Source organism: Arvicola amphibius, chromosome 12, assembly GCF_903992535.2.
Source record: "Arvicola amphibius chromosome 12, mArvAmp1.2, whole genome shotgun sequence".
NCBI lineage: Eukaryota > Metazoa > Chordata > Mammalia > Rodentia > Cricetidae > Arvicola > Arvicola amphibius.
Genome location: NC_052058.2, coordinates 6,216,779 through 6,242,175, shown reverse-complemented (window position 1 = coordinate 6,242,175; position 25,397 = coordinate 6,216,779). Strand labels below are relative to the sequence as shown.

General features: G+C 45.3%; 1 protein-coding gene across 4 annotated transcripts in view; it reads right to left on the bottom strand.

Annotated features, from left to right (window-relative positions):
* The window catches only part of Kctd3 (potassium channel tetramerization domain containing 3), a 42,787-nt gene extending 18,194 nt beyond the window's left edge, over window positions 1-24,593 (bottom strand). The window contains exons 1-10 of one of the 4 annotated variants that reach the window (XM_038348779.1): window positions 24,306-24,593; window positions 18,197-18,250; window positions 17,786-17,831; window positions 16,771-16,844; window positions 13,898-13,956; window positions 13,588-13,668; window positions 12,495-12,635; window positions 11,870-11,960; window positions 6,334-6,524; window positions 599-714 (exon numbers count right to left, since the gene is read on the bottom strand). In XM_038348779.1, coding sequence (XP_038204707.1) covers window positions 599-714; window positions 6,334-6,524; window positions 11,870-11,960; window positions 12,495-12,635; window positions 13,588-13,668; window positions 13,898-13,956; window positions 16,771-16,844; window positions 17,786-17,831; window positions 18,197-18,250; window positions 24,306-24,388 — 936 coding nt within the window. In that variant the 5' untranslated portion in view covers window positions 24,389-24,593. Of the gene's footprint in view, window positions 1-598; window positions 715-6,333; window positions 6,525-11,869; window positions 11,961-12,494; window positions 12,636-13,587; window positions 13,669-13,897; window positions 13,957-16,770; window positions 16,845-17,785; window positions 17,832-18,196; window positions 18,251-22,837; window positions 23,004-24,305 lie in introns of those variants that run through there. The other 3 variants (XM_038348780.2, XM_038348781.1, XM_038348782.1) reach the window with 3 other exon arrangements.
* Between the last annotated feature and the right edge of the window lie 804 nt (window positions 24,594-25,397).

Here is a 25,397-nt window from a genome sequence, read left to right as displayed (position 1 = left end):
TTAGCCTCTCTAGCTGTGCTCTGCATCCCACACCCTCCTCACTTCTGGGGAAAAAAAGCCACACCTTCATCCTCCCATCTCCAGGGTATTCTATGCAACTCTCTCCACCTATGACATGCACAAGCTTCATCTACCCTAGAGAAAACAAAAGTCTACTACCTTCTGTGTAGTTAGCTTAAAAAGACACCAAAAGATCAAACATACCAAACATGAGAATCTTTCTTGACTTTCACATTTTTACATCTGGAGCCCTTCATTCCCCCCCCCCTCCTTTTTTTCCAGTCTCGTCCCATTCTCTAGGCCCCAGAGGTGTTTAGCAACGACATACTGTCTCTGGACACCTGTCCACGTCCAGTCCCAGCTGTGCTCTCCCTCGATACATGAAGTTTGCCTTGATTCCCATGCACACAGCAGGGCTCTTAAAACTCTCAATGAGATGGGGAGCATTATATAAATAAAACAAACCCCCTTAAAACAGTAAAATTTCTATGGAGAAGCAAATCTTCCATGGGATGCACTCATCGTTGGAATTCTATAAATAGGGGCAGTCAGCATGAAACTGTGTTCACTTCTATAATGGGCATTAATTGAGACTAACCTGCCAGTGCTGAGTGACAGCATTCCATACTCCCACTTTGCCTGTGTGACTTGTGGCCACCAACTGGTTCCCAATAAAGAAGAGCGCATCCACAGGAACACCAAGATTGAATACACCTTAAATGGCAAAAGCAAACAGATACATTAATCAGGCATCATTTTTATAGCCAGTTATAACCTAGATTAAAAGCATCTCCAGGGTTACTGATTTAAGCCTATGGACTGTGTCCCATGCTCAATAGGGACCAGAAATAAGGCAGAACCTCTAAGTAGTTAAATCCTTGCAATTGTCCAGCAATTTCCCATAGCTGTGTTGTCTCACGCTGGATCCTAGTTCAACATCACAGCAACCTGCCAGGCAGGAATAGAAGGACTCTGGGATTAAGTAAGAACTGGTAAAATCTGCTGGAAATTCAAAGGCAGCCTGCTCATGGATTAGATACTGGGGACACTGACTAAAGACAGACTCGACAACCCAACTATCCTGAAGGGCTATAAAAATGCAGAAAGAAGCAAACAGAAGGCCAAGAAGTCATGATGGGCTCAAAACAAGCATTTGAGCCTTTAATTACAAGCTTATTTTAACCCACTATTTTCCAGTATTTGCATTTCAATCAAACTAACTGAAAATGAACTGAATAAAGCAGAGGATTTCTAGAAGAAACGAACAAGGAGACTGATGTTAACAGAAGAACAGTTTAGCAGAGGACAGTGCATTCAACTCTAATATAACAGAAGGCTGTGCAGAGGCAGCAACATGGAGCGGGATAACAGACAGGCAGAGGGCTGAGGAGAAGGTCTTTCAAAGGTCTAGTCTACAGTGTCATCGAGCTGGAGAGTGGGTGAGTTTAAACTGTAAGAAAAGGGCAGTGTGGTCTAAGGGACACCCACACTAAGGCAAGAGTGAGACTTCCAGGCTCCTCTCAGGCACTCGTGGGACCCAGGCACTGTGTCTGCACAGGAAGCCTGGCTCTGATGACTGACCGTCATCACCACACTTCCTGCTCTCCCTACGCCATCTATGAAAAGCTCAAGTCAAATGCCTCAGTCACCATTTTCACCATGACAATGGTATGTTGCTTCATGTAGACCATCATTATAGCATTTCAAAGACGAGCCTGTGTGCCAACGTGAAGAATTGTTTTCAACATTTAGCTACCAAAGCAAAGACTCATGAGGCCTTAAAGAAATCAGGGGGGAAACAAGGTGTGTGTTAAAAAGCACAACCCACACAAGATGACTGTTTCTCCGGGGCCTCTAGCAGCATGGGCCTCTTCATGTTCAGGACTGTACTACAGGGAAGACCAGTGCATCGCATCGCACATTCTAAAGCAAACCCGAGAGAAGCCAATGGGGCCAGTGAGATGGCTCAGAAGAGTGCAGGCAGTGCAGGCTGACGGCCGGCGTTAGAGCCACACAACCTAGACCTCCCAGAAGATGTGCACCACCACGTGCTCATACCTGTTCGCATTCACACATCTGAGATGTCAGAAATAAAGCAGCAAGAAAGATGCCATAAATGGACAAAGCCAAAATTCACAAGAAAATCTGAGAAAGTCCTGCTGGGAACATCTCCTCTTGGACATTTAAGAGTCTGTATAATACATATTTCCATATCAGACACATGGCTACAATACTTGCAACCAAGACAGAGCAAAATAAGCCAGAAGATACACAAACCACTCCTTCTGCCCTCTGACAAAAACAGGCAAAGAAAGAAAATGCACCCAAGCAGAAGGCAGTGATCTACATTCTACACAATTATTTACATAGTGGTACTATGGTTTTGAGGCAGGACAACCTTTAAAACAACTGAAGCCAACTGCATTCAGTCCTGTGGCAGAAATTAAAGCAAGCTGGCTTTCCTCTAGAGAAGGGAAAGGTTTTGGGAAATGGAGGAGAAGACATCTTGAATGGTTGATGGGGAAGCTCAGCCAATCACCTTGTTTGTGGGGTATGTCCCCCCCTCCCCCGGCCCCAAATAGTCTATAAAACCATCGTTGTGCGCTTGTTTTTTCCTCTTTGGTTTCCTGCTCTCCTAAATTGCTGCAGCTTTGGCTTTTGTAAGTTCCTCTTTCTTCCCTTTATTAAAGATAAATATTTTATATTAAAGCTAGTCTGGTAAATTCTAACTGCCGATCGACCACGCCCCAACAAATGGTCTCAGGAAGGAAGTGTCACTCCCACTTAGGCTCCAGGATCTTGTCCACTGTCTGCAGGGAAGGCAACAGCATGAGCTACTGCAGCCTCTGTCCAGGCTTACGCATACAGTACGGCCTGCAGCAGCAGTCCTGAGTCTCGGCTGAGTCTCAGGGCAGAGTTCAGCCTTGGGAGAGCTATCATGGACCCTCCAGCCCAACAGTGTTCTCTGGATGGTGTTGACAAATTCCAAAGGACAGCACACAACAGATGCTACCGTCACAGGGCTACAGGACAGCTCTTACTGAGGCTCCCCATCATGTAGTCTTTGGAAACAAGATGAGGAGTAATCTCCACTCACAATAGACTTGAAAGGAGAGGTTCATAACTAACTCTCTCTGCTTATTTACTGCTGGCTCCTGCAATAAACACCATAACCACAAGCAACTTGGGAAGGAAAGAGTTTATTTCATCTTACAACTTACAGTAAACATTCAGGAAGTCAGGACAGAAGCTGGAGGCAGGAGCTGATACAGAGATCATTGAGGAATACTGCTTACTGGCTTGTTCCTCATGGCTTGCTCAGCCTGCTTTCTTAAATAATGCAGAGCCCCTGCCTAGAGGTGGTACCACCTGTAGTGACCTGGACCCTTCGCATCAATCATCAATCAAGAAAATGTACCACAGGCTTGCCCACAGGCCAGTATGGTTGGTGGTGGCATTTTCCCGACTGACGTCCTCTCTTCCCTAATAACTCTAGTTTGTGTCAAGCTGACATAAAACTAGCCAGCATGGCAGTGAGTATTTAATGTTAAAATGTGTTTTCTAACAAACTGAAGGGCAAAGGTTATACTATCAACCATGATAAGATAAATTATTCCACACTTTAAACCACTAACAGTGAAACTGGATAAAATACAAGGTGACATTTTTAAGCAATGGACATCAGACAGCCGAGAATTCAAGATATAAGCAACTCTTGTCTTCTTGCTTCCAGGCATTCCCATCACCATACAGAGATGAATACTGTGCGGAGGGATACACATGCACACATGCACACCTGTGCATGCACACACACACACACGCACGCACAGATGCACAGACACAAAAATTGCAAAGGGGTTTCCACTAAGGTCCCATCACCATTCAGAGATGAACACTGGGGTAGAGGGAGGGAGGGAGAGAGATACAGGCAACTCTGTCTTCCTACTTCCAGGATTCCCACCACCAGAGGTGAACACTTTGTGTGTGAGGGGCACAGACGTCGCACAAGGGTTTCACTAAAGACACCCCAGGAATGAATGAAGGAGGGTGCTATGAGTGTGTGGAATGGTGGGAAATCCCAAGAATCCAAGTAGATAAGGTACTATCTCAGAGTGGCATGCTTTACTTGAAGACTTTAAATACTCACGGAGAGGAAACAGGAAGAGAGAGAGGGAGAAGGTGGAGAAAGAGATTTGGTATCTGGCATACTGCTCCCCCCAAATAAATAAAGGAAAGCATTGGATGGTATTTGTTGCCAGCTATAAACCTTCAAGGTTTCATGTTGTGGAATTTGTGCTCCATGTGAAGGTGTGTTACTGTGAACAGTGTAATAAAAAGCTCAACAGCCAATGGCTAGGCAGAAGTATAGCTGGGACTTCCAGGGACAGGAAGAGGAAGAGAAATCTAGGGTAGATGCCAGCAGATTCTGAGAGGAAACAGGAGGTTCAAGATGGAAGAGACATAACACCACATGATAGAACGCAGAATTATATAAATGGGCTAAGTTATAAAAGCTAGTTAGGAACAAGCCTGAGCTATAGGCTAAGATTTTATAATTAATGATAAGTCTCTGTGTGGGGTGGCGGCTGACGAAAATCTACTACTACAGTTTCAAGTGAAAATTAGTATTCCGAAGTTCTCAGCTGACACAAGGATGACCACTTCCTGACCCAGGGAGTCAGATGTGCGACCCTGGAAGCAGCTTATAGTGAATGGACTCAGCATCTGGAGTAGCTGCCTACTCAGTAAGCCAACATGTCCAGTTGACCAGCACCACCGTCACAAAGAGGCCTGGAGTAAAGACTGTTCACAGAACAGAACAGGCTGGTGGGCTCAAGCAGCAGAGCTAGAAAACTGTCACAGCTCTGGTACAGGAGCGAAGAGAAAGAGCCACAGCTGTCTCAAATATTCACAAGAAAGAAAAAGGCTTTCCAACCGTTCATCTGTTTCGGGCCACCCTGTCTTCGCACACACCAATGAAAGCCATGAATCAGCAAACTAAATACAGACAGACTTAAGAGCTGCAAAAGACGCCACACAGGGATGCAGAGGGTCAAATTAGTAACAGCGCTTGCTGCATAAGCACGAGGGCCTCCCCAGCACATTCCTGAAGAGAAAAATGTGCTACCTGCCTCTAACCTAGCATTAGTGGTAGTGTATGAGGAGACAGCGGGATCACTGGGTTTGCTGGTCAGCCTGGGCAAAACCCAGAAAGCTCCAAGTAGGGAGAGACTCTGCCTCAAGGGAGTAAAGTGGAGAGAGAGAGAGAGAGCAGGACACCCCATGTCTTCCCGTGACTCCCACAGACAGGTACACGAGCAGGTAAACTGACACGTACACAAGCATGCATGCATAAACCACACACATGCACATGTACATAGGCATGCATGCATAAACCAAACACATGCACACGTATGCAGGCATGCATGCATAAACCACACACACATGCACACATACATAGGCATGCATGCATAAACCACACACACATGCTCACGTACATAGGCATGCATGCATAAACCACACATATGCACACATGCACACAAAAAAAGTTTAAAAAGACACCATGGAAATCTACAAACTGCAACCAATATCACTTGTCTCAAAAGTTTTCTTTTGTTAACATGTATAAGAAACATCTCCATCTACATAAGGAAGTAAATTACAGGATATGGCAATGGTGCTTGAAATATTTTGTGGCCATATTATGAGAATGAATGACAGCAGATACTCAAAGACAGCACTGCTTAGAGGAATGCATGGGATAAGGCAAAGAGAAAGGCCCAAAAAGGGTGGATAGACGGCATAAAGGAAGACTGTGGAACCTTGGTATGACAATAACATAAGCATCTGGGACTGCCCAGGACAGGAACAAGGGGAGAACCGCCATAAACGGGCTGCCCATGCATGCTTAGCATTGCCGGGGCATAAATGATGGTGATAAATCTGAATCACCATGCCATGAGTTAAGTACTGCTCACTTTTCTTATATCCGTAAGTGTTTCGAACTGTAGTTTAGTCTCTAGGAAGGTGAATGCCCATAGAGAACAACCTGTACAACAGCTGATGACCACTTACCCACCACCGCAGTGTGAGAGTGGAGGAGCACCGAGGGGCGGCTTTCTGTGCCACATCCAGGCTCTCTCAGAGCAAACTGAACCCCAGGGCTCCCTCCTGAAGCATCAATGTCTTCCTCTAACACACCCTCCTCTCATTGAGCAGGCCTATGGCTACTGGGCCCTGGTGGCAAGTGTCAAAAGTCCAGCTGGCTGTCATACTTACAGCCAATCAAACTTACATGGACAACAGCCAAGCACAATGTAAAATTCTTCCTACCAATCTCAGTTCCACTTCCTCCATCCTGAACGCTCCACAGGATGATGCTGCTCTCTGAGGCGACGGCCACCATTTTGTCTTTGTCTCCATGAGGACCTCCAACCACCTTCGCATTTAAAGCCACTCGTTCAATGGTCCAGTCCAGATATGGGCTTGTAAACACTTGCTGCCACCCGGAAGACTCTTTGATTCTGTTAATAAACATGAAAAGAAAACTTAGGGTAGATGAGAAACAGAACAGACATCAACATAGCAAAAAAAGACCACACTCTCCACTTACCTGTATTTACTGAATGCAACTGATGTATCATCTCCTGTTGTTGAATATTATTTTTACTGGGCAAAGATGTGTTACATTTATTTATGCTGCATTTGTTTAATGATATAAAAATGTGTTGCGCCTGTTTCACCTTGCTTGGCTAAGGTACCTGACTGGTTTAATGAAAGGCTGAATGGCCAGCAGCTAGGCAGGAAAAGGGTAGGTGGGGCTACCAGGCAGAGAGAATTAACAGGAAGAGAACTTTAGGCTCAAGAGAAGAAGAGAAGAGAACAAGAGACACCCAGGGCAAGAGGTCAAGCGGCCATCAGTGAGCCAGATAGAGAAATAGCAAGAAGGTAAGAAAAGGTAAAAAGCCCCAAGGCAAAGGTCGATAATGAGAAACAGGTTAATTTAAGTTAAAAAAGCTGGCCAGAAATGAGCTTAAGCTAGGCTGAGCATTCACAACTAATAATAAATCTCTGGGTCATGATTTGGGAACTGGTTGGTGGCCCAAAGAGAAAGCCTGGTACAATCTACAGTATTATTCCTGATCTTACATTTACATCCATAGTGAAGAGTCTAAGAATAAGAATATAAAAGTGTAGATTCCAGAAATAAGAATGTAGAAATAAAGAAATACAAAGTTGTAAGCCAAGAGAATGAGAGCAAACTGTCAGCAGTTTGATTCTCAGCAGCTAAGAATTAACTATTAACAGTGGGTTACTTTGCTTTACAGCCCATAAACCTATTTGTGAGGCTAAAGCGGCCCTCTGCAAACTGAGGATCAGCTTTTAGATAACCCCCTGGCCACTCATTACTAGAAATTGATGTGAGCTGACTTTTAAATGATGGTATGTCCGTGACTTTTGACTTTTTGGTTTTATACTGTCCCACACCCTTCCTTGCTATGAGAAACTGTCAGTGTCAGGGGAGGTGCAGAGCCTTGGAAAACACTATCAGGGAACTCTGGGGCAAAACAATGGACTAAATACAAACACCAATTTAACTGAAAAACTCTTGTTAATGGAAATTGCAAAGAAGGGTAATTGTACCTGAGTTTTACCCCGAGATTGTAAAAATTCTCTTGTTATTGCCTAATGCTTGCTACAAGAATCAGCCTTGGCCACAGCCTTACAATCCACATCTCTGGCTGTGGTCTCAGCTAGCTGACAAGCTTTTTGTGCCCCATGGAGATTTATTTTTTATTTTTTCCTGTAATAAAGTTTGATTCTGGTTTATTAGACTGTGGTGGGCTGTCCTCATCTTAGAGCGACTCCCGTGGACCCCACACATAGAACATGTGGCCACAAAAAGGACTAGAATATATATTTCTCCAAAGAAATTAAGTTTTATAAAATGTTCTAAAAATTAAATAAATGAAGACAGTTGTATTTCTCACACCCCCAAAGCTACTACACTGTTGTTCTGTCTGGACAATGGCGGCCAACCACAGACAGAATTTTACTTTTTACTTTTTATTTTATTTTTTTTTTTTTATTTTTTTTTTTGGTTTTTCGAGACAGGGTTTCTCTGCAGCTTTTTTTTTTTTTTTTAGAGCCTGTCCTGGAACTAGCTCTTTTAGACCAGGCTGGCCTCGAACTCACAGGGATCCGCCTGCCTCTGCCTCCCGAGTGCTGGGATTAAAGGCGTGCGCCACCACTGCCCGGCCACAGACAGAATTTTAGATGGAATCTGTATTCCTTCCTGTTAGCCATCATGTTAATGATGTCACTAGTGTGAGGTGGCAAGACCTGAAGTCTCTGTACCCCAGATGACATCACATCACAACCTTAAATTCTTAGAGCAAATGCACAATGGGGCTGAGAAGTCTTCTCTGAGATGGTTTACACGAGTCTAGACTTCACAAGGCCACTAATTCCCCGACAAGAACATCTTTCAGCTTCCCCAGCAACTACAGGTGCTCCTTTGGTTATCCTCTTTCTCCCCCCACTCTGAGATAACGTCTTTCTAATGTACCTGACGCTGGCCTGAAGTAGAACTTATGATGTCTCCAACTCAATCCTCCTGCCTCAGACTCTCAAGAACTGGTATTGTAGACTGGTACCACCATGCCTGGCTCCTACTTTTAATACATTTCTCTGTTCTATGGGAATTTAGGTCTTCCAGACAGGTATTCTATGTGACTGCCCCCAAGGTTACAGCCTGATTACATCACCAAGATGGAGTCAGCAAAAGTACATCCTGGTCCTGCCCAACAGGTCCACTGAAAGTTGCTCTTTCACACTGACAGGCAGTGTGAGCTAACCTGTGGTCATCCGTAGAGCAGGTGCTGCTTAACTGGCACATGCGCAGGCCTGGGCCACCACTTTCATTTAAATAAGCATGCTCAAGTAATGCAACTACAGCTCCCAAATTAAGCCTTAACTGAGAATTAATGTTTTCTTGCCTTAAGCTTCAAAGCAATAAATTGATATGTTTTCCCCCAAATTTAAGGTCTGTAATTACCCTTTTTGGCCACCAGATGGGAGTGATGTATTAAGATAAAATAAAAATACTCATCCAATAAACTAAAACTGCCAACTATTGAGGAATGAAAGGTGGACTTTTAGGCCCTCTCAGACTGGGCACAAAGCAGGGATTGTCCACACTTCAAGACTAACGCCACATGCTGTGTGGCGATGTGGACACAGTGCGGCTCCCACAGATCCCAGCAGGTATGTGGTGAACAGAGAGGAGGGTGTGATCTTGTAAGCAAAGATGTAGGGACACACAACACTCTTTTCCAGAGTGCACACTTTTTACTTGTGTGTCTGCAATAATTAGGATCTTATGGTATGAAATTCAGTCTGGAGAGCATGACTACACTGTAACAGACTTTAACTCAATGAGGCAGGTGAACTTGTGTTTTCAAATTGAAATGCATGCAAAGAAATCTATCAGCTACCTAAATTTCCACGGAGGTGATCTGAAACTGAAAATATGTTCAGCGCAACGAGAACTGACAACCCAGCTCTTTACAGATGACTCTGGAGTTAGGAAGGCAGGGCAGAGAGTATCGTATTTTCATAGTCAAACCTTACCTAAAAGTTTAGTTAAGTATGATTACTAAACATGTTATTCCTCAAATTAAACGAGTGTGTTTAAGTACTAAGCATATAGGAGTTCAAGATACCCAAATACACAGATATATAGACATATGTACACGTACATGTACACACACGGGGGGGGGGGGGGCCCACATTAAGCAGGAAGCTGACTTACATAATAAATGATGTCAACATAATTACTCACTCACTTGGAAGAGAGCAAACACAAAGGAAATTCTGCCGAGATTAAGAATCTAAAGGAGTCTAGATGCAAGAGGGCAGCAATTTACACAAGTTCTTTATTTACTCAAAAACTGTCAAACTCAGGAAGGAAATGGGACATGGAACTCAAGCCCAACCACACTGGAGTCAGTGGCTACCACCATTCTCCATTCTGAGGCTTTGAACTTACACAAAACTGTCAAGAAAGTCACCTTGTAGAAAAGACCATGATCTTACAAACTACTATGAAATTTCTTCTGAAATCTTTTTATCAGTCTGCTGCGTGATTTGAAGCTAATAAAGAAAGCCAGCAAGATCACCCTTCCCTTCCACACTGCTGAGTCCCCAGCTCTAGAGAGACTGCCCACGTAAGCATGGAGAGACTGTGATCAAAGGCAGATGTGAACAGCATTACTCTTCCTTCTCCCTTTCTTCCTCCTGTGAGATTTTCTTCAACATTCTCTATAGCTAGCACGGTGACGGGGCAAGGGTGCCATAACCTAAGCATCAGAGCCATGCAAGTTCTGGAATCCTTGTCAATAGTCAAATGTGCAGCCAGTATGAAACAGCCACTAGACTGGCACCCAGGGAGCTTTTCAGTTTAGACTCAGAGGGTGGTAAATACAAAACAACTCTAAAAAGTTCCCCTTACTAAATTAATCTCATGATATGTAAGCACTATCTACAAAATAACCACCCCAAAACTAATTTCTATACTCCTTGGTAATTGAATTAAAACCCTGTAAAGTGTCAGAACAAAGTAACCTATTCACAACTACAACCAAAGCCATGCCCAAGCAGGTGGCATGCAGTTCCTTCCAGAGGCAAACCTGTGTGGCACATTGCAGTATTTACAGACGCAAACCTGTGTGGCATATTGCAGTATTTACAGACGCAAACCTGCGTAGCACGTGGCAGTATTTACAATGGGACTATAAACAACTGAAGAATATTTTTTTAAAACTTCTAACCTTCAGCTATTTTTTTTCCCTTAACCAAAATGACAAAATTCTCTAACTTCTCTGACTTTCCAACAATAAAATTTAAAAAGAGTAAATTCTGGCCACCTCTATGCCTCTTCCATCAGAATAATAACATTGTCTGTGGTCCACAGCCCATGGGGCTTTGAAGAAAGAGTCAAACTTTCCCCAGTTAAACACAAACAAAGTCACTTTGTGGTGTAGGAGGTTCTTCTGTCTATGTGTTGCTTTCATTGGTTGAATAAAGAAACTGCCTTGGCCTTTTGATAGGACAGCACTTAGGTAGGCAGATTAGACAGAACTGTATGCTGGGAAAAAGGGCAATGTAGCAGACGCCATGGTTCTCCTGCCTGAGATGGACACTGGTTAGAATCTTTCCCAGTAAGCTACAACCTCACGGTGATAAACAGATTTATTAGAAATGGGATAAATAAAGACATAAAAATTAGCCAATAAGAGGCTAGAGATAATAGGCCAGGCAGTGATTTAAGTAATACAATTTCTGTGTGATTATTTCAGGAGTTAAGCTAGCTGGGCTGCAGGACGCAGCCCGCCACTCCTCCTTCTACAACTTTGGACCCTGCACACCTCCCCATTGCCTTTCAGTCCAATCCAACGACTGTGAACTCCTACAGTGCAGACACTGAGCTGTGTCGTTCACACACAGCAGCCCTGCCTGACTCCGCCCCAGCGTGGCCGCTATACAGCACAGAGCTCCACTTGACTGCACAGCGCAAGACTGACTCATCATAAAAAAGAGATTGCAGGGTTCACATTAATAATTCTGCCTAATGTCGTCAGCCAGAAAAAACAACATATCTCATCTGCATCAGTTTCTACCACCTGGGAAACATCCAGTAAGGCTATCAGAATTATGAATAAAGTAGGCATCAAGTAAAAACAAATTTCTACCAAGTGAACTGGAAAACATGCAGGAGAAAACTGATGACTAAAAGAAACAGATATTCAACCTAAATATAAAATAAATGATCTAAAATAAAACCAAATGATGCTTAAGGACGAGGTACCTGTAGCACACAGCGAAGTGTGCATATGCAGCTACGATCCAGTTGTGGTGGCCAGCGACTATTAGCACCTTTCGTGGGTCCACTGGAAACCCTGCCGGTTTTAGAGAGAAGCATTTACATCTTAAATGAGTTGGAAAGTTCTGGCTCTGAGGCCATTTCATGCTTCTGCCTGTCTGGGTGAAAGGGGGTCAGAGCAGAGCAGGCTCATAAATTATTACAACAGAGTATGCCTGCAACAGACAGAGGCAGAGATAAGTAACAGAGACCACACAGTCCCAGGAGCCTAATGGGAACTCATTAGCTAGCTCTCAACACAAAGTTTGTCAATTGCTCTACAGACAAAAGAAAAAGAGAAAAAACAAAGTCAGAGGATCATATTACACTTCAAATAAAAATGTGTGTTAAATGAGATTTTCCAAGATATAAATGATGAGTCTAGATATGGCTTGGTACCACAACACTCAATACTGTAGCCATGGGTATAACACACAGTGCCCTAAGAGTGTGTGTGTGGTCTGTGTCTGTGTGGAGCAAAAGAGTAATATTCAAAACTCATGCAGCCTGTCTGAGAACTAAGTACAAGCTCTCCTCTGGGTTCCAACCCCCTACCCTACCCCTGGCTTACCCAGCCTAACAGTCTCATCTCCATTTCCAGAGAGCACAGGCTGGGTAACACTTCCCTGGGCTTCGCCTTCCACAGAATTCAGTCCATTCCTAGCATCCACTGAGGATCTAGCTGTGCTGGTTATTTTACGGCTGGGAATGCCTACAAAGGAGAAGAGACAAATTTATCTGTTTCCCTTCTACAAATTAAAAATATGCCATTGTAACAGAAGGACATGAACATCTAAACTTTGTTACACCTACAACAGGTCTCCAAGCACGTCAGTGTGAGGTTACACCTACACCAGGTCTCTAAGCATGTCAGTGTGTGGGTTACACCTACAACAGGTCTCCAAGCACGTCAGTGTGTGGGTTACACCTACACCAGGTCTCCAAGCACATCAGTGTGTGGGTTACACCTACACCAGGTCTCCAAGCATGCCAGTGTGCACGTTACACCTACACCAGGTCTCCAAGTACATCAGTGTGTGGGTTACACCTACACCAGGTCTCCAAGCATGTCAGTGTATGGCAAACAATTTAACTATAACCAAAAAAAAAGAAACAATCCAACCAATTCCTGCAAGTTTTACTATTCACAGCTAGTGAGATTAAGGCTTATCATATGATGTGCCCTTTGACCCAGCTTCAGGGTACTGAGCAATCAATCCATCTAGTCTAAGCTGCTCTTTAGGCTTATGGTAGTCACATGCCATCCTAACTATGTCCAAATTCACTGCCTCAAGACTTCGAATTTCCTCATGCTTTCAGCAGGATCTTTTCAACAAAAGCACAATGCTACACAGGCAAAGGCCCAACTCTTCTAAGTAACCAAGGGGACACTAACCCAACTCCTCAGAGCTCCAGGGCTTAAAGCCTCGGGCTAAGGTGTCAGTGGTATACATGGCAGCTGTGGGGCAGCCATGGTGTATTTCTTTGGCCCTACAGAAGAAGGCATCAACCCCTGCCTGTTCTACATACTGTGTGACTTCACTATCATAAAATGACACAGCCTGATGAGGTTCAGATTTATCCAAACTCAAATAACCAAGACGGTTTTTCTAATTTTTGTTTGTTCCTGCTCACCAAGTCTGAACAAATGCGAGCGGCAGTACCTGGTGGGGGCAGGTAGCCGTGGAACAGGACGCTGCCACAGGACGACCGCTCCAGCTCCTCACACAGCAGCAGCCTCCGCACTGGAAGACAACGCAGCTTGTCAGGGGCACATGCACACAGACCTGCTCACGTAGACTTTCTCAGGTTAAGGGCGGGGAGAAAACAAAGGAGGAATGTTTAAGGGAACTCACAGTTGGGGTCGTCTTTTTACTAGGAAACACTGAGCACTCTCAGGAGGGACCTGATAGAAAACATTCTGCCTTTGGGCAAGTCTGCAGACAGGGTAAGTCCTGGGAGATCAACACGTACCTAGCGGAGTGATCCCGTAAAACTCGGCTTCGTGTCTGAGGACACTGATGCTCACTCCCCTACAAAGAAACGAAGAAGGCTGTGAGCTCCCTGACACCGACAGCCTGGGCTGCCACTCAGACAACTGAGAAAGCACCAGGGCTCCTCAAGGGGACAGGCGTCAAGCTTAAATCTTGTTTTTCTCACATTGTTTTGCTAACACCATTAAGCACCTGAAAGAAACATCACATAGAGCACAGCGTTCTGTTAGGGCTGGAGAGGTGTTCGAGGCTAGGAGTGTGCACTGCTCCTCAGAGGAGACGGATTCAGTTCCTACCACCTGAAGGGCAGCTCACATCCACCTTAAACTCCAGTTCCAGAGGCTCCAGCTTCTTCTCCTGACCTCCAAGAGCACACTGTATGTACATGGTGCAGACTCATGTGTGGACAAAACACACCCACATAAAACAAAAATAAATAAAACTTTAAATAAAAGCATTTTGTTACTGACATAAAGATCATACATATTTGTGTGAGCAAGAGGGATTTGAGGGCTAATACAAATTATCAAGAAAAAATCTGACCAACAGAAAGCAGCAGAAACCACTATCTTATTGGACTTCTTTCTATTCATACTGTAACCTTCCCCATTGTACTGTAAGACCCTGCAAGCTCCCCCTCCTCCTGATTGTTGACTGTGCCTACAACAGTACTCACTTCCACACCTGCAATGTGCAAAGTAAAATCAAGTGAGACTTGGGTTTTAAAGGGCCAGCAAGGACACTATCCAAATAAAGACAATGCTACAGCACCCTAGTGAAGTTAGGAACCCGTAAAGAACTGAAAGGAGAGGAAGCTCCAGAGCCCACAGCACTCATGAGGCACTGGAAGGCTCAGCTGTGATCTGCTCCTCCTCTGAGAAGAAGCCTTAGCATATATAACTGAGTTAACTGTTTCATTTGTTGCTATGAGAAGGTATTGGCTAGGAAAGGTTGGAGTAGGGCAGCTGCAGCCCAATGAGGACACAAGCGGTAGGAGTTCAGACTCGTCCACATCACAGAAGTGACAGATGGATGAGTGTGGCAGCTCACCTCTAACCCCAGAATGTGGAAGGTGGAGGAGGAGGAGGACCCTAGAGCAAGGTGGCTAGCTAAACTAACCCAAGTAATGGTAAGATCTGGGCTCAACTGAGAGACCCTGCCTCCAAATAAAAGGCAGAGAGAGAGAGAGAGAGAGAGAGAGAGAGAGAGAGAGAGAGAGAGAGAGAGAGAGAGAGAGAGAGAGAGATATCAAGGTGCCTGACATCAACCTTAGTTTGAAAACACACACACACACACACACACACGAATGCTGAAAACTTCCCAACTCCCCTTTAAAACCAAATGACAATGGTACAGTAGCAAAGGCCCAAGACAGCGAAGGGTTCAGGACAAACAGGGGACTCCTCAAGAAGCAGCAGGCAGTCCCCTGAACAACTGGGAAACAAATTCGTAATTAGTGATACCAGCAATACAAAAATGTTGTGCAAGAAACGGTTAAAAGAATTGTTTTACAAATTTCTTCCTTTCTTTTTTTAAAAGGAACCATTCATAAAATTTAAATTTGGTGGGCCTCTTTTAAGCACCAAAAGGTGTTAGGTGCCATGAAGAGAGGCAAAGAAACAGTGGGCCTTCCTGTGGATGTAACTGTGGGTCAGTCACAAGTAAACAGAAACTTTTGAATTAAGTGAGGTGCACAAAAATGATCTCTCTAAGGAAACTGACTGCTCATCTCTTACTGATTCCAGGCCCAGACAGAAAACACAAACAAGCACACCTCAATGCTCTTCAACTGACGTAATACGTGCCTGGCTTGCATATATATAAAATAGCAGAAAACAAACTGGACCAAAATAAATGAATACACAGCTTCATCTGAAAAGAGCACACCTTCAGTGAGTAGGAGCCAAAATTAGGTGAAGTAATAGCTAATGGTAACTCCAAGGTTCCTAAAAGGTGACCCTACAAAAACCTTTGCCAAAAATACTAACTTTTCTGGTAGGAATGTAAACTAATTCACGAAGGCAAATTCACAAATACGGTCTAAGTAACCGTTCATGATCCATAACCATCCATAATCTACTACATGTCCATCACAAGGCTGGACTCGGGACACAGTGAAGAGTGGGTGTCCATCTGGAGCTGAGGTCTGCTGGAGAAAGATCAGTAAAAAGGTAAGAATACACAGTAAGAGCTGAGGCGCTGGCGGGCACAAAGTCCTAGGCAAACGTAGCAGAAACAGACACCAGAGAGCTGACGCGACTGAGAGGTGACGCACAGGCAAACCCAGACAAGCATCAGTCATTTGTCCGAAATAACCTCTATGTTTTCAGCACAACAGCCTGACCAAACTCAGACTGTTGGCTGCAGGACTGAAGGACATGCAGCGGTGCAAAGCAGGGAACTGCCCAGGGAGCTGCCACAGCATCCTGAAGGACAGAGGCCTGCTGGCCTGTACCCATCCAAGTTCAGCTGAGGATGCTTGTTGTCACAGGGTAGATCAGAGATGCTCAGAGGCTGGAAGTGGGGGACCGAGGGGAAAGAAAGTGCAAGAAGCAGCTAACAAAGCAGGTGGAGAGTCAGCCAAAGTGCACAGCATAGCTGGCACCATGGCCTACAATTAGCTACCAAGGACGCACTAAAGGTTCCCAACACAAGATCATTTGAGGAGACGACACAGTAATTACCCGCCATGACTGTCACATGCTGTACACTTGTATCTTACTAACTGTGAACACGGTGTACTGGGTGAGTACAAACACACCAGCTAAAAAGCAGTCTAGGGCAAGCTGTTACTTTGTGAAGAGGCCCAAACACTGGCTGCCAGCAAGGCCTCAGAAACGACGGGACTCTTACCTTAAGTCGAGTTCTTTTGTCCGAAGAAAATTTAAAATAGGGGCGAATGCTGCCGGGTCCCTATCAATAAATATCTGCAAGTGAAGAACTATTTTATTATCAAGTCAAAAATGTATGTCCCTCCTTCAATACCTGAAACACCAATGAGGAACAGAGACAGACTGAGATTTCCTTGGTTTTGATGCTTCTCAAACTGAAACGGTGTAGCCGTGGTCAGTCAGTGTGATCACATAAGTATTTTTGTTTCTAGTTACTGAAAGGCTTGGGAGAAAGTCACCCGGGAAACCTCATGCTGTGGCAGCACACATGGCGGCAGCACACATCACTCACAGGGAGGACCCCACAGGCTCAGCTGACAACCTCACCACCTCTGCTTCAAGGGAGGAGGATAACTGATGGAGGACCACAGAATGCCGAGGACAAAGATGCTTCCAACAGAAAAACCAGGAACTGGGTTTTTAATTTAATTTTTAACTAAGATAATTTCATGCAGACACATCTGCTTTGCTACTTTGTTTTGCCTGCAAATCTCATCAAATAAACAACTACAAATGCTTCTGTGGGCTGTCACTCTCATTAACACTAGTTACCTGAACATAACTGCACCCACAGCAATGTTTTCAGCGCAGAAACCAACCTCTTGGCTTCAACTGCACAGGCCTTTGTTCCCGCACTGTATTGCTTCACAGTTCATAAAAATTATGAGACTACCACCTGCGAGTTCCTGCCACTCTAATACCAAAATATTTTATTTATATTATTGGCTACTAAAGTTTCAATTATTGACTAAGAACTATCCTGTCAATTGTCAATACAAGTTACAAACACCTCAAACTGCTGTATACAATAGATAGTTACTGCTTAAGGGTCTCTCTACAGTTTAGAAACCTTGTATGTGACAATTCACAAAAACAGCCACACTAACTTTATGTTGACTAAAATGTGAGCCTTCTGGTCACTATACACTAAAAATAATAAACATCTGCTGTTGAATTTAGAAACACATTATACTTACAGCACCAGTTTCATCCCGAAGTGTTGAAATTCTCCCACTCAGCAAACTAGGAGCCATTAAAACAAGCTAGAGTTAGTTACAAAATCTCAACATAAGCAACTTCCTAACTAAATGCCAAAGCCAATACAAGCAAATTTTCTATCTCCAACTTTAAAAACAATCTCAGTTTGAACCAGGTGTGGGGTGTATGTCTATAACTCCAACAATTAGAAGGCTGAGCAGGAGGAACAAGGGTTAAAGATCAGACTGGGATACACAACAGAACCTTCTCAATGGTACGAAAACAATAAAATTTCTAATTTAAGAGTTAACATTTTTAACTATAAAAAAACTTAATTTAACTAATAAGGAAAAGGTTTCATATTCTGGCAAGTAATCAAGTGTATAATAACAAAGAATTACATTAATTACCTGGAAAAAAAGGAGTCTGGAATCCACATAAGTGTCTGTCTTGAGGTGCTGAACCTGCAATTGAAGCAGCCTTGAGTTATAACTGAGAACACCTTGCGACAGGAGACAGCAACACACACAAGCGGGTATGACTGGATTCGCATTGATTATCCTGTCTCCTACTTACAGATTTTCCTGCTGTGCAATCAGTTAACAGCAAAATCAAAAGCAAGGCTTCCTAAACCCTAACTTTTCTAGTCCATCACAACAAATCCCAACTTCTGGCTCAGCTATGCGTGAATCTCTGGTGCCGCTGCTGTCTCTCCACGTTGTGCTTTGTCTCCTGTCTTCACCCCAGCTCAGTCACCTTCTCCACGGCCAATACTCTAAATCCCAGCCTTCTTGCTGACACTGAGGTTACCAAATCCACAGCGGTGTTTCCAGACACTCTGTCCTGTATGACCCTTTTCTGAGCAACTAGTAACTCGTGTAAATTATATCTGACACTCTCTATACAGCACCTTGGGCTAGCTCCAGTTCATAAGTAGAGTGGGTGCTGTTTGCTCCTTGCTCATCCCAGCCGGTCATTCAATGTCATTCCTTTCCTTTCTCTTCTTCCAAGTGGCACAGCAGATGTCAGCGAACTGCAGGCCAAGCTGAGAACTGCAGAGGTCGAGTGCACACCTAAGCACTGAGACAGCAAGGGCTTCAAACATTTCCTTAAAAGCTGTACAACTCCAAGGCTACTTTCAGGAGTTTTATAACAATAATGATGATGTTTTTAAAAGTGGGTGGCAGTGTTTGCAGAATGACCTGTCATCCTGTAGTCTCACGCTGGCACAGACCCAACAGCTACTCTGAAACAGAGGTGTGATAATCAGATGCACAACTAAGTGCTTTGTACAAACAGACACGGGTTCCTCTGTAAAACCTGTGTACTTTCTATGGTTACAACAGAACATTTCTATATAAAGTATTAGAAAACATGTTACTAAGCTGTCCGTGTGGCCACTGGCATGACCAGGCCTTGTCACCTAATGTCAGTAACAGCAGAAAAAAGTACAAGTTCCCTTCCATAAAAATGTCTGACACCGCCCAATTATCTCACAGACATTGCCTACTGTTATCAAAGGAAGTTTCTTAATCATAGAGAAAAAATGATCTCTGCCTCCTCCACCCACAAACTCAGTCTGTGAGAAAAACAAGCCCTCACACTGACCTACAAAGGGAAAAAAGGAGATAATCATTCCTTGAAGATTTATTTATTATCTGTGTGTATGAGTGTTTTGTCTGCATATCATCAATGTGCACCATGTGCGTGCCTGATGACCAGTGGGACTGCACAGCAGTTGTGAGCTACCATGTGGGTGCTGCGATTCAAAACTGGGTCTTCTGCAAGAGCAATAAGTGCTCTTAACCATTGAACCAACTCTCCAGCCCAAAATAATTCATTTGCTGTAGATAGATCTCTACATATGTTCCATTGAAAGATCTCATAGACACAGAGGGATGCTAACTCCCAACTAATTTCACAAGTCATAAATAATCTACGTGTTGTAAAGCAATTCCTATGCTCATTAATCTGACAAAGAAAGGAGCTAAAACCAGGTTAGGTGGTGCATGCCTGTAATTCCACTAATCCAGAGGTGGAGGCAGGAGAATGGTCTGAGCTTCATGCCAGTCTTAGGTACATAGCAAATTAGAGGCCAGTGAGACTTTGTCTCAAATAAATCCATAAAGATATAATAAATAGGAAGGAGTTCGTATCCTCAAGAAAGCACGCCAATTTTTCCTAGCAGTGTGTCTGCAAAGGAATTCTAGATTAGATTAGATGAAGTGGGAAGATCCACCATAGTCCTAGCTTGATTTCTGATGCTGTGATAAAACACTGACCAAAATCAACCGAGGAGGAAAAGGGTGTATTGGGCTTCCAGGTCTCAGTTGATCACTGAAGGAGGCCAAGGTGGGAAATCAAGGCAGGAACTGAAGCAGAGCCATGGAGCAATGCTACTTGCTGGCTCCCGTGTCCTCAGCTTGCTGGGCTCCCTTTCTGATACAGCCTACACCTGCCTACTTAAGGATGGAACCACCTACAGCATGCTGGGCCCTCCTACATCAATTAGCAATTAAGAAAATGTTCCTCACAGCTTGTTCAGCTTGCTTTGCACAACCCAGGACCACCTGCCCAAGAGAGGTACCACCCACAGTGGGCTGGGCCTTCCCACATCAATAATCAAGAAAATGTCCCAAAGATTTGCCTACAGGCCAATCTGAAGGAGACAATTTCTCAACTGAGTTTCCTTCTTCCTAGATAACTCTCTCTTCCCTTACACAGACAAAAAAAAAAAATACAAAATAAAACCAACCAGCACCATTCCATTGGCTGGTGTTCAGGAACTCAAGGCAGGAATCTGGAGGCAGGAGCTGAAGCAGAGGCCATGGAGTGGTGCTGCCTGTTTCTGGGTGAAAGGACTGAATTAAAAGGAAAGGCCTGAACGGCAGTAGGCATCACTCCCTGCGTGAGTGCAGACAGCGCGGCCACCCCATTAAGCTTCTGCACCATGGCCTACAGCCTCCAAAAGGAGCCCAGAGAAGCTCTGACCTCTGCGAGCTGCTTTCGTCGGTATTCGTCATAGCAAAGAAAACAAACGTGTATAGTTTACTGCTTCTGATAGTCCTTGTTCATCACTTTCAGGAAAACATATTAAAGTACACAGGCCTGCTTAAAATCATAATGCCCCACTAGGCATGGTAGCACACTGCTGTAATCCCAGCACTCAAGAGGTGGAGACAGTCAGGCAGCAGGAAGGAAGCCTGCATTATATAGTCAATCAGTATCAAGCCCACCCCAGAAGATAGATAATCTGAAACTTTGGGCAAAGAGACAGAAATACACACACACACACACACACACACACACACAATTAACATAGCTTTCTGTTACGTATATGAGAGCCTTTTCCATTTTTATCTCATATCTGAAGTATGTCAAGGATAGATAGATGGATGGTAAACATATCAAAAAGATGACTAAAGAAATTAGTATATGCAGTTATTCTCCACTCTAGTGGCTTGCTACTAATCTGAAAATATGAAAGCAACCCAAGTCAAATAATTTGTTATAAAATATCACTATGATGCCACTAACCCTCACGTTTATTTCAAGTTCTATCAGTCTGAGTCTGGTATTATTTATTACTTTGTTTCTGGGAACTGAACACAACCAAGCAACTTGCCCAAGGGTGCTAACTCAGAGGGAGGGCCTGCTATACGCAGAAGAAACCAGCTTCTTTCCCAAACTGCCCATAAGTGGGTCCCCACCAAGTGGCCCTCTCCTACCTAAACTGATAGCTAAGTTAATAGATCTTGAGCACTGGGATTCTTCACTGATGCTGTAATAGTAAACACTACCAGTTTTTAAAGAAATCCCCATCAAGTACTAAGTCGAACAAAAAACTTGCTCGTTCTTCTCATTCCTTGAGCAGCATGCTTCTGTCTTTCTCCTGTGCTCCGGACAAACACTTTCTCGTCTTACTCTGTGACTTCAGAGCTTCAAGCCAGCCCACAGGCCATCTTCAGCGGTCAGCGTCCTTGCTGACTCTCACGGCCACTCACTATCTCTTCCAGGGACTCTCGTGACTGTCGTACCTGTGCTAAACTGTACAGATAAGCAGGGCTTCTGCCCTCTTTTAGCTCTCTAGTGCTAACAGGCTGTGTAAGTCAATGAAGACCTAGAAGGCGGGCTCCAACCCTCGGCATCAAATGCCGCCACTGCTTGCGATGTATTCAACCCTAATAACTCTGTTTCATTCCCACCTAACAACCTTTATCTGTCTTCTAAAGTGTTTAAACCAGTAATAAAATTATGTATGCCAATTTTGTATTCTCTGCTGGTTAGCACTTTGAAAAATTCAGAATCAAGTAAGAATCAAGTTCCACGGAAGACACGAAGCTTGAGTATACTTGTAGTCCCTGGAGATCGGCCGTTAAGACACGCACTTTCTTTTCGATTATTATTTTATTTTATTTTTTATTATTGATACAGGTGTGGACTGGGATGGGGAGGGGCATGCCACGGTGTGCATACAAGGTCAGAGAACAACTCTGTGGGGTCAGCTTTCCTCTTTCACCTACACACGGGTTCCAGGGATGTCACTCAGGTTGCCAGGCTTGCTTCCTTGAGCGCGCCTCTATCAGCCTAGCCATACTTGCTGGCCACACCATCTCCAGTATACAGTAAATAACAACGTAAGGCCTGAGGAGATGGCTCAGTGATTAGAAACACTTGCTGCTCTTGCTCGGTTCCCAGCACCCATGTCAGGTGGCTCACAAGAGAACTCACCACACCTGAAACTCCAGCTCTAAGGGCGTTTTGACTTCCACAGAACCTGCATTCACACACACACACACACACACACACAAGACAAAATCTTTTCAAAACTAACAATATAGCTTAGGATTTGTCATAATGCTCTGTCCTTCTGAATGCCTGAAAAGAAATATGTCAGCCATCCAGCATCAAGATTTTAAATATCATAATCCTGCTCCTCGTAGTGACACACACCACAGACCACTTTGTGAGGAGTAATTCACCTCTGCATACTAAGCTACTCACAATACGTTCATGTAATTTTAGGTGGGCAGGGAAACCACATTTCTTACATTAGGAGATACACATCTGCGCGTGACCTGGCACGTACACAATGCGGTAGAGGTGCATCGGCTTCACCTGTGCACACTCTGCTTTGGAGGGAAAAGGTGAGAGAGCAGGAAGACAAATCCTAGCCCAGACTTCTCCAGCACCCGGAGGGTCACGGCACTGTTTCCACTGCTGCTAATCTGTAGTTTTGAAATAAGCAGAAGCGTTACATCATTAAAGTCTTACAGAGTACCCCACTCCCTATGTCCTTATGTGCCTAAAACCCGTGCTCCCCTCAACTAGGGCCAACACATAACCCTTTCCTGAGAAGAGTAATGTGTAAGTCATGGCAAACCTACAAAGATGAATTTGGTTGTTTTTGGGGAGGTGTTTTGTTTTACAAACTTAATAAAAGGCACAGAATGTTAGTGGAGGGCCTACGAGAGGATAAAAAGAGTCCAGCTAGTTTTCTCTTGCCAACACCTAAGGTGCTCACAAGCCAGTTTTTTTCTGTGGACACACTCCTCTACACGTGGAACAGACAGACCCTTGCCCATGCACCAAGAGAAACTAGAAATAAACAGCGATGTTGCTCTACCTCATCCCCTGCACTGACATTTGTATCACACAGTCCCTACCGAAGCAGGCTTTCAAAGGCGCACGAGGTCCCTTGCAGAAGCTAAGCCCACAGCTAGGTAAACCTAGAGAAAGGGAAGCCCTCTCCTAAGCAACAGTTCAAGCCCCAGACCAGGCTTCACTGGAGACTACAACCTGCTGGAATGCTCACAGCTCCGTGTCAGCTAGCTCGCTCAACAGGCCGGAGGCCATAGGCAGGGAGTCACTCGCTCAGGCAGGCCCAGTGTGCCACTGTGCTCTTCTAGCCCGACACTCAGGAACCAGGAGGAATAAAGAAGACTGCGTTCTAACAGTCTGTGCCCTCGACCCGGGACCAGACTCTGAGGAATGGGCGGGGCTGCTTGGACCATGCAAACGTGTCGCCGCCTGCAGCAGGTACCCCATCTGGCCAAGAAGATGCCGCCCTACATGCAGCGGGCAGCCCATCTGGTCGTGAAGACGCAGCCCTGCCACAGCGGGTACCGTACCCACATGGCCGTGCAGACGCCTCCCAGGCTACAGGGAGCACCCCACCTGGCCGTGCAGACGTCGCCCAGGCTGCAGAGGGTACCCCACATGGCCGTGCAGACGCCTCCCTGGCTGCAGAGGGTCCCCACATGGCCGTGCAGACGACGCCCAGGCTGCAGAGGGTGTCCCACCCGGCCGTGCAAACGTCGCCCAGGCTACAGGGAGCACCCCACCTGGCCTTGCAGACGCCTCCCAGGCTGCAACGAGCGCCCCATCTAGTCGCAGTGAAGACGCCGCCCTGCCAGCAGCTGGCACCCCACCTGGACTTGCAGACAGCGCCCCCGCTGCAGCGTGTATCCCACCTGGGCTTATCCCGCCCCACCCGACTCAGCGCGGCCGCCTGCTCACCTGGTCCCCCCTACGTTCAGCTGCACGATCTCCCCGCTGCTGGCCGCTGCCGCGGCGAAAGCGCCGCAGTGCCCGCCCGCCATGTCTGCGGCCGGAGCCGGGGCCGAAGCCAGGAGCGGCGGGTCGCTGGCCGGAACACACACAGAGCACCGAGCCTCCCGCGGCGTCCCGGCTCGCACCGGCCTTCCCCGCTGCGTGCCTCCGGCCTCCGCCTCCCGCGGCTAAAGGCCGCCGGCCCAGCCCGGCCTCTCCTCAGGGCTCACTCGCCTCCATGGCGGCCGCCACAACCGTCGGGAGGACGGGTCGCCGCGTGGGACAAAACGGCGCGGCGCTGGCTACGGAGTGGGCGGAGCCTGAAAGAAGGAGGAGCTCCACGCGGCGGGCGGGTCAGGGGCGGCGGGTCTAGAGCAAAGGAGGCTTCGCAGTTGTTTGGGTTGATGTCTTGTGCACGTCGTGTGCACATTCAGTGCAAAATTAAGATTCTGAACACCTTACAGTTCATAACCTGCAAAGTCCAGAACTTCCATGCTGCCATTGCTCAGAAAACACCCATGTCTGGCAACGTGTTTCTAGAATGCAGATGCACACCATTTTTTGTTTACTTGGATTTTTTGCTCTCAGCATTATGTACTGCAGCCCCAAACCAGGGGCATTATGCTTGCTAGGCACCACTGACCTAAATGTCCATCCCCTAAACCATACTTTTAAAGTCTTCTATGGCAGTGCACCCTAGCTGCTAATAATGACAAGACTGAAGTTAATCTGTGCTAATTGTGGGTTTACTATGGGTTCACATATATGCATGTATGTATTCCTGTTTTACTGGGAGTAGTAGGGATTGAACCAGAACTTCATACATGCAGAACACTCTCCCAATCGGCCCTAGGACACTTTGAAAATATAAGACCGAGGTTTAAAATCACCCCAAAACTTGCTGAAAGTTACAAACAACTGGCAAGGGGGAGGGGGGAAGGAGAATAGTTCTGATCAGATTTCATTGCATTCATATATGAAATTCACGAAGTATACGAGTTTAAAATGCTGTGATGTTGAAGAGGGATCGTGTTCTAGACAATGCTCTAGATGGATATA